The sequence below is a fragment of the Rhodamnia argentea genome, chromosome 8, assembly GCF_020921035.1.
Source record: "Rhodamnia argentea isolate NSW1041297 chromosome 8, ASM2092103v1, whole genome shotgun sequence".
NCBI classification, from domain to species: Eukaryota; Viridiplantae; Streptophyta; class Magnoliopsida; order Myrtales; family Myrtaceae; genus Rhodamnia; species Rhodamnia argentea.
In genome coordinates this window covers 19,349,372-19,359,080 of record NC_063157.1, presented here as the reverse complement: position 1 = coordinate 19,359,080, position 9,709 = coordinate 19,349,372, and the positions used below count along the sequence as shown (strand labels likewise).

The following is a 9,709-nucleotide window of genomic DNA, read 5'->3' as shown; positions in this document are numbered from 1 at the left end:
TCCTCGATTGAGTCCAAATTCAAATCTAAATCCAAACTCTGACACAAATTGACGTTTTAAGGAAAACAAGGAAATTTTTTTTTTTATTGGAGGTTGGACGCTCATTTAATTTTGAGCAACTTTATCATATTCCTTTTATCATATTAAATTTACTCTACCTTCTTGGAATTTATTCTCTAGCGAACTCCATTTTAACTAGTAAGGTGAATTCCTTACAATTTCTCTTTATATTTTTTTTTATCTGATTAAGAATCATATGAAGACAATTCCTATTTAATATACCTATATATGCAAGTAATTTACGACTAAGGTTGAGTTTGTTTCGCGAAAAATGGTTGATTTAGAAATTATTTTTTAAAAAGTGATCACTTGAATCATTTACGAAGATGAATGAGGGAAAAATATTTTTATTGTCCACAAAACTATTTACACATAAATTGCTATTAATAATAAAAATAATTTTATTGACTAATTAGTTCAAGCGATACAAACAAATATGTTTTGTAAACTATTTTCCAAGTCATTCATTTTCCCCAAACCTGATGAAGCATTAAGAAGCAAGCGTCTCTCATACACATTGTGTACTAATCTACTATAATTATACTAACAATGCATTTATTTGGGGAAAAACTTCATGATAAAGGAAAATACTTTACAGAAAATCATTTTTAAGAAAATGATTAGTTTTCCTTTATTTAGTGATATGTGATCAAAAATATTTTCTGATGTTTGGATCTCATTTAAAAAATGACTTTCATCTAATCACTTTATCAAGCAAAAAAATTAAAACCTTTTTCTTTCTTCCTCCACCGTGACCAGCCGATTGCAGCCATGGGCAATCTCAAGCTCGCCAAATCTGGCGAGCTAGAAGCCCGATGACCAAGTGAATGGATAAGAAAAAAGAAAAAGAATGAAAAGAAAATAGAAATAAATTAGATGAAAATATAATATAATACAATATAATATAATTTATCAAAAATTAACATAAAAATCGAGATGAACAATTTCAAAAAATGTTTTCACCTATTTAGACTTAGGAATTCACTTTTCTAATTTTGTGCATGAATTTTTCATTGATCGGGAAGTATTTTCCTTTGAATAAATCATTTTTGACGATCAAACGGGTGAAAGTTCAAAAAACTAATTTTTCAAAAATCATTTCACTCAAACAAACACACATTATAGAAACTAACGTCACGAAATTTGGACTGGCTTTCTCAGAGCTTACCAAACAAGAAGTAACAATTACACATTGAAAACTACAGTTTCAGCAACAAAACAATCCACAAAATAATCGCAGTAGTGGTTTCATTTGTTGGGGTTAGAAATAATTGGCGAGAAGATTCGAACTTCATGCCGCAATAAAAACACAGATCACGGACATAATTTATAGTGGTTAAAGTAAAGATACCACACGAAATCGAGATAAAATCTTGGGTTCTTCAAACAAAAGGAGTCATTCTGGCAATAGACGAGAACTTCAAGGACACCCAACCAACAGTACTTTCCACAATGAAAATTGCAAAATGACCCATTTATCCCGTGACACCAAATTTTCTAATTTTATACTCATGTAATACATTTATCCCAAACTTATACTAATGTGACACCTTACCCTAAATTTTTTATTATGACATCAAAAACCCTAAATTTGTATCCATGTGATACATTTGCATCAAAATTTGGGCTAAATCTATCACGTACTTACAAATTTGAAGTTTTTGGTTGTATCACACAAATGTAAATTTGGGATTTTTAGTGTCACAACAAAAAGTATAGGATAAATGTGTCATACGGATATAAGTTTGAGGTTTTTGATGTCACGAAAAAAAAATTAGGGTCATAGTGGACATAATTTAGGGTTATTGATGGTTTTTTTCCACACAAAAAAAGGTTAATACAATGGAAAACTCCAAAATGGTACACTCATGACAAAATTTATCCCAAACTATTTTTTACCACAAAAAAATTCAAACTAGTACACCCATAACAAATTTACCCCAAACTATTTTTTGACTACCAAATACCCAAACTAATACACTTGTGATAACTTTACCTCAAACTAAAATTTATTACCTCCAAAAATCACAAACCGACACATATGTGACAAATGTACCCTTCGTTAGTTCCCATTATATCGTTAATACCATAAAAAATCTCAAATCGATGCATATGCGACAAACAGAGTGTAAAAACCTCAAATTGGTACACTTGTCAACTACTACGTATCATCCAACTCAACAATTTGATAGTAAAATGTAATAAAAAACTAACGGGAAATTTTTCACTAATGTACCAAATTGGCAAATATACTAATTTGGGGTAAATTTATCACAAGTGTACTGATTTTGGGATTTTTTGTGATTAAAAAAATAATTTAGGGATAAATTTGTCATAGATATATCAGTTTGGAGGATTTTTTGTGATAAAAAAATAATTTTGGGTAAATTTGTTATTAGTGTATCAGTTTGGGATTTTTCGTGATGTTAAAAAAAAAAAAGGAAAGAGAAAGGATGCCAGACTGGGATGATTGTGGCTGAGATTATTAAATGAGGTGAATCTCACGGACCATGTGAAGGTGCACATGCCTTGGGAGTCTTCTACTTGCGTAACCAAAACGAACGCGTTAACTTCTGTGTAGGCGAGACGAAACCCAGCACGAAATCACTACGAAGATACCGATGCAGCCACCATTGAATGACGACCCAAAAGGAATAACCCTTTCTTCTTTTCAATTCAAAGATACCCAAAATTGGAATTCTAAAGGTTCATCCCTCACATGACGTAACGTGTTGGGAAGGTCCCTGTTCTTCTTCGGTGTTAGAGAGAGAGGGGGTGGAAGTTTTGTTACTTGCAATAGTGGGGTTGTTGCTGGTGTTGCGTGAGCTGTTTGAGATGTTGCTTGCGACGCTAAAGTTTGGAGTTTCAGAAAGGAAGGAGCCTAAAGTCATCATGAAACTCAACCTGTTAAGATTGAGAGAGAGAGAGAGAGAGAGAGAGAGAGAGAGAGAGAGTTCCTGGTCTTGAGAAGCAAAAGCAACCTTGCTGCTATCAAAAGGACACAAAAAGTTGAAAAGATGTCACAAGACAACGATGGTGGTGACCATTTACCACCAGGAAGATGATGAATGTCGAATAAATGAATTGAATCACAAATTTACAGTACATGAAAGGATGGAATTACATTAACTGTATCTCGAGTCAATGTGAAACTTTACAAAAATTCCATAAACTGAATCCAAGAAATGCGGCAACTTAACTTACTGTTAACAAAGTGTTTATTTGATGAAAAAAATTTACAGCTGCCGAGCTCCCTTGAGCGGGACCTGGCAAAGAATCATGTGAGTGAGAATTACACATGAATGATCTGTACAACTTCGGGAATTAATGCCATCCTGTCAGACGATTCGTGACCTTTTTTGTACAACCTGCGCAGCGAGCTCACATCCCCTCAATCGCCATCCTGTCGGCCTGCTCATGGGCTATCTTCAGAGTCGTGGGTTGGTGCTTCCCCTGTTGCTTAGCTTGATGCTGAGACCAGTAAGCGTGGGCAGACATGACGCGGTCCAGGAGCTCCTGGGGCACGGGCTCTCCCCTTCTCTGTTGGGGAGCGATGCTCGCAGTGTGGACCAATGTCTTCCATTTATCCTGCACGCAGTCCGCGGAGAACATCAGAATGGTTGAAACATAGAGAACTTCATATTTTGATGCAGATTGCAAATGGATAAGAAGAGAGAACTGCTGATGGTGTCGAAGACAAAACTGCTAACAGAAAAGAGATTACAGACTCGAAGATGGATCTCACACCAAATACCGCCAAAAGGTTTGAAAAAGAGTGTGGCGTCAACAGAATAAAATTTCAGGGGCTGAAATGAATGTGGTTAAACTAACATTGCAAGAACCATGCAGAGGTCAGAAGTACAAATGAATGAGCAAGAAGATGCAAAATGATGTAGTAACCAAAGTTTGAGTCCCATGGATAAATGTGCATTGATCATCAACCGTGGTGCACAAAAGATTCTCAAGACAATCCGTGTATACATCACGGTCTCATCATCTGTTAACTACTTACACATTGCTTTCCAGGTACAATTAGTGAGTGTGAAGAAATATACCTTCAAGTCCACATACGTCCGGTGGTCTGCATTCTCGAAGGCACGTAATTTAACGTCACGCCACCTGAAGAACCAAGCATAGTCAGAACCCTATCTATAAACAACTAGACTCACGTCCAAAAGACATGTCCACTTAAACAAAATCAAGAGATCCTATGTTACTAGGAACAGACAGCAACACATTTACATAGAGAGCGCGTTGCACCTGCCAGTTCCAAGCTCCTCAACTGCCTGAACCAATGCTTCCACCTCAGACACAGAGAAAGGTCTCCTGATGCGACGCTGTGAAAGTTCAGAACGCTTGTTTTTCTGGCTCACTGGGACAACAGCTAGTGGCTCCAGGGGCATAGCAGGAACTGGAACCAGAGCTCTAGAATCTGACATCTTTTTGTCAGATGAAACGTCAGAATGCAGTGAAATGGATTCAGGGTTAGTATCTACATCATTGCCGCTATTTGTTAGTGGAGGTGGGTCAGATGGAACATCAGAAACCCCTGGATCGGATGCATAAATTTCCGGAGAACTGCAGAAAATGACCGCAAGGAATTAGAATGTATGGCAGAGCAAGTCCAACTTTCTAGTCTGTATTTGCAATTTAGAAGCAACTCCAACAATATGTTTATTAATTTGAAAAACTTTAAAAGCAACTCTGAAGCACCTGGTTAGGAGTTCAGGCATGTCATATGGTACTGTCAGGGGAACATCTTCAGAAGCAATGACAGGATTAACTTTCTGAAGGCTGGGCTCCAATGTGAAACCAAGATTATCGAGACTCTCTTTACAAGATATGCCTGTCTGCAACAATGTCCTGTTATCATCTCGAATTTTCTTTCCACGGAGCAGTATCCCGACACGCAATCCACTGCCAAGAATAGCACTCACTGCTTCCACCACAGTCCTCTGTTGAAAGACGGATAATGCCATTTTAAGGCAGATACATTTCACTTCAAAAAATTAAACCTACTTGCTCGAGAAAGTATTCATGATGCAGAACCAAAAGCATGAAAATCGACAAGAAAATGTCACAAATGGAAATGACACAAATATTGAACTCCCACCAGTTGAAATAGACAGAAGTTCATTGTAGCATGGTTTTAAGCACTCTCTTTTTCTTTTTCTACATCCATGATGAAGCATCTCCACAAGTAGAACCTTCTTTACTTCTATGGAAGAATTGGGGAATGTCACAGTTCATACCTTCAGTGAACCTACAGTTGCAGTTTCAGGGACATCTATGAAAAGCTCAGGAACTCTGAAGGACTTGATGCTAAATTGGACTGTAAGAAGGGACATCAAATGTATTAGTGCTTCATAAATGGCAAGATTAAATGGATCTATGAAGAGCACATTTGTTAGACATCCAATTACCATGAGAATCCTTCGAATGACTGGATGCTTGGCTACCAAAGACTGATGAGGGTCGTCCACTTTCTGCCAGAAACAGATAAAATCAGTGAGATTATAGAGAAATGAGGTGTTTACATCGAAGAACTGATGGTTGTAAATTGTTGTAGATTTAAATGTAAGAGCGGACCTCCAGGCATCATTGCAGTTGAACCATTTCTGCCAATATTCATGTTCTTCTGAGGTGAACTAGAATTGCTTTCACCACTGAAGACTCCATCAAAAGTGACAATTGAGCTTCTGTTGAGTAACTTCCTCCTCTTATAAAGGTAGTCACTGTTATGCCTTTCACGCTTGTAAAAAGTTCTCCTCTTGTGAGTAAAAGGCTTCATCTCACCATCTGAAACATAACAACCAAGAAAATCACCACTTGACCTTGTACATAGAAGGATCTCCAGAATTCTAGGAAGAAACATAGTGGATAAGAGCTCACCAGCTTTTGAAGTTTCACAATCCTTCAACTTTGGAGCTGCCCTCCAGTATTTGGATGTCAGCAGCTTCCTTATTCTGCGGTCTCCAATTCGTTGATGCCTAAAAGCTTTAAATTTATTGCTACATTTATTAAACCTACGGAAGTTTTCGTCACCATCTCTACTGCCTATGTTAATGTTGCTCCTATGCCTGGGAAAAGAGGCAACAGGATGAGGCCACAAATTGCCTTCTGGACTTGGTTGCCTATGTTAGTCATTGCAGGATACTTGCTACAATTTTCATCTGAATCCTTCAACCGATCAGCCAAATTGACATCTCCAGTTCCAGGCTTTTGCACATTAAGACCAAAAGAGGGCCCAAAACCAGGAGTTGTCCCCACTAAATTCCCGGACATCCCATACCTGATCTCATTCTTGCAAAGTGCAGGCTTCGAATTACTATCCTTCTTTGATTTAGCAGAACCGGAAAATGTTGAAGTGGAGTCTAACAAGGCATCATGCTGCTCATTGTTTTCTAAAGCATGTTCAGACACAAAGTTACTCTCTTCACAACTTGCTTGCTCAATGCACTCGGCTTTCAGTGGTTTATCCACATCTTGCCTTTCCTGCTTAATGACATCCTTACAGATGGCAAGCTGATCGTTTTCTTCGGATGCATTGTTTGAAGCTGAAGAACTTTCACTCTGCTGCAACAACTTGCCAGCTAAAGAAGCAAGCAGTTCAATTGCACAGATATAATTATCATCTGCCCGCTTTTGGTGCCGACCCCTCTGCTATAAGAAAAACCAAATCAATCATTAAACATTCTGGTAAGTAAAAACTCAAAACATTTAAAAATTGAATGAGGTACACACTCTGGCTGATCTAGGAGCTCGAGGAACGATGGGGACTTGAAAGCCAATTGTTCTATTATCCAGACTCTTCTTCATAACCATAGCTCACGTACGCATTGCCGCCAAAACACTAAAAGGTCATGAAAGAGCTACATATCAGTAAACGCAGCGAACTACCAAGTAAAAAGAAAGTGCAGTAGGACGACATTTGAGGTCAACATCAAATAACATCGTAACGGATCATTGAAATACAACCATACTTCCGATATGTCATCAAATCCAAAAGAATATAGAGACGGCATTTGCGACATCCACTGGCTAATGGCCATCAAAATTCTTTAGAGTCACTTGCCTAAAGTAGTGGACAATCGTCTAATCAACAAGACCACCCAAGGAACCATTCATAAGAATCAGAAATCAGCAAAAGGACAAAAAAACCCATAATTGATCCTGACCCAAAATAAAGTCAAAGCTCTCATTTATTTCTATGATACACAGAAAATAAAGACCAGTTCAAAATTCACAGAAATGTCAGCGCACCAAAATGTGCTGATCATCCCAATCGAATTGCATGAGTCATGTGAAGTTTCAGATCTTGAATCCCAATCAGATCTCCCACAACAATTCAACAGCAGAAAATTCAACAACCCAAATGGTCCGTCATCATATATTGTAGAATTATGCACCTACTCGGATCTCGGATTCTGCAGACGAGAACCGATTTCTACAGCAACAAGCACGATCAAAGCTATGTTCGGTAATTGTCGAATCAGACCATGCAAATCATAACAATCAAGAAAAAAGAACAAAAAAAGTGTCGATTCGCCGGTTACATCATACGCGAGAGAGAATCTTCACGACCAACAGAACTCGAGCTTTCGGCTGTTGCAAAGCTCCGTCGAATCAAAAATAGTAGCTTTCGACGTAAAACAAAGACAAACAGAAACCCGGATGGAATTGAGCTTCGCCAATCAGATCTCGATCCAAAACCGGTTTTCGCAAACACACGCAGTTTCCCAAAACCATGTCCTCAAAACCCCCGAAAAGACATTTGCAAACTCGACGGAAATTCCCATCAGTATTTCGCAAAAAAAAAAAAATGAAAAAAAAAACAAAATCAAAAACAAGAACAAAAAAAAGACAATTACCACGATCAATTCCAACAACAAGATCAAAGACGAGAAGATCACGACGTCAAGAACTTTAAAAAACTCTACCTTGTGCTGCGATCGCGGCTTTCCGAAGCTGTCCGATCGTGGGGTTGGTGCGATCGAGGTTGCCAAATTTTCAAAAAAGAAAGAAACGAACGGTTTTCCTTCTGGCAATTGAGCAAGAAACAGAGTTTCCGGAGAATCTATTCCCAACTTCGGACAATCCCGCACCGAAAGACGTCGCCTTGCCGGAAGAGATCTAAGCGGAATCGAAGAAACCCAGATCAGAACGAACCATCTGCAAAATCAATCTCTCTCTCTCTCTCTCTCTCTCTCTCTCTAATGGCTAAGATCTCTCATTTTCCTGGGCGAAATCAAATTCTTCTCTCCTGGGTTTATGTTAAATATTGGAATGGACAAAGACAAAACCCCCCCTCTCTCTCTCTCTCTCCTCTCTCTCTCTCTCTCTCTTCTCTCCCTATCTATCCTCTCTTTTTGTATGACAAAAACCACCCAAAAACAGTGCTAAAACCCACCACCATATATATATCACAAACTGCGTATTGACCACAAAACCGGACGAGCCGGTAAAAGCTCATCCCGCCACGGGCAGCAGCGGGTGGCCCCGCCCAACCATAAACCTCTCTTGGACCAGTTCCCAACCGTGAAACCCCTCCTTAAATTCCTAGACCGGATTGGCTTCGTGCCACGTGGAGAGCTGTCCGATTGGTGGAGGCTCTTTTTTGTCACGTTTCCATTTTTTTTTTCTCTCTCCTCTCTACCCTTTTCCCTTCTTTTTTTTTCTCTTTTTAATTTATTTGAGGCGGTCTTTCTTTTTAGGACCGGGGAGGTAATAAATTTAGAAAATGACGTCATCAGACTGAGACAATTGCAGTACACGGAGTTAACAAGCAACCCTGTTTTCTCGACATGTTGCAACGTAATTTTGTTCCGACGATGCGTGGGGTAATTAATTTCGTGCCATTTTTGGGAAAATTCCACACTCGCAACACACAAATAATAATAATAATAATAATAATAATAATACAAAGGATGGCACAAAATAGCAGCTATCAATTTTTTCTTTTTTTTGGGCTCGACGTGTAGAACAATTGTGCAAATCAATGAGGGAATTGCATCTTCCGATGCTTTTTGAATTGAAGCGCGAAGTCATTTATGGAGATAATACAGAGAAAATGTTTAAAATTTCTTGTTTGAAAATATGAAATTTTATCGAAAAAGATAATTTGTCCATCTTGACTTCTGAAGTGAGAATCTAAAAGGAAAGAACAAACGTGTTTTTCCCGACTTTTGTAATGAGAACAGAATTCGGCCGGGAAAATTTCGCAAGGAGTCTTAAACATGTAATACGGCCGTCAATGAAGCCCTAAATTTTTTAATTGAGTCAATTTAATCCTAAACATTTTAATGATTTGCCAATGTAGTCATTTTGGTCAATTTTGGTAAGAAATTGTTAATTGTCCTATATAGCACGCAAGAAGTGGATAACATTTGTAATTATTTTTTTTTTTTGTAATTTTTCATTTCTTTTCATTGTCTCTTTCCTTTCTCTTTTTTTTTTTTTTCCTATTTTCCTTTGCCGATAGCCGTTATGCTAGTAAGGGTGACTCTCGCGGGATCAAGTGAGGGCAGCCTTTGCAAAAAAAAAATAATAATCAAGAAAATGGTAAAAATTATTTACATTAGCTCCGGCTATGCAACATAGGACAATCGGTGTTGATTAGACCGTCGTGTCGATGATTTTAAGTCAAAAT

General features: G+C 38.1%; 1 protein-coding gene across 1 annotated transcript; it reads right to left on the bottom strand.

Annotated features, from left to right (window-relative positions):
• Nucleotides 1-3,129: 3,129 nt before the first annotated feature.
• LOC115727070 (telomere repeat-binding protein 3) lies at nt 3,130-8,434 on the bottom strand. The gene is given in 11 exon segments (XM_048283752.1): nt 3,130-3,648; nt 4,116-4,179; nt 4,321-4,638; nt 4,774-5,015; nt 5,313-5,392; nt 5,484-5,546; nt 5,650-5,859; nt 5,953-6,168; nt 6,171-6,723; nt 6,805-6,913; nt 8,001-8,434. Coding segments are annotated over 10 exon segments (2,034 nt in total). The 5' UTR covers nt 6,886-6,913; nt 8,001-8,434; the 3' UTR covers nt 3,130-3,441.
• Nucleotides 8,435-9,709: the final 1,275 nt, after the last annotated feature.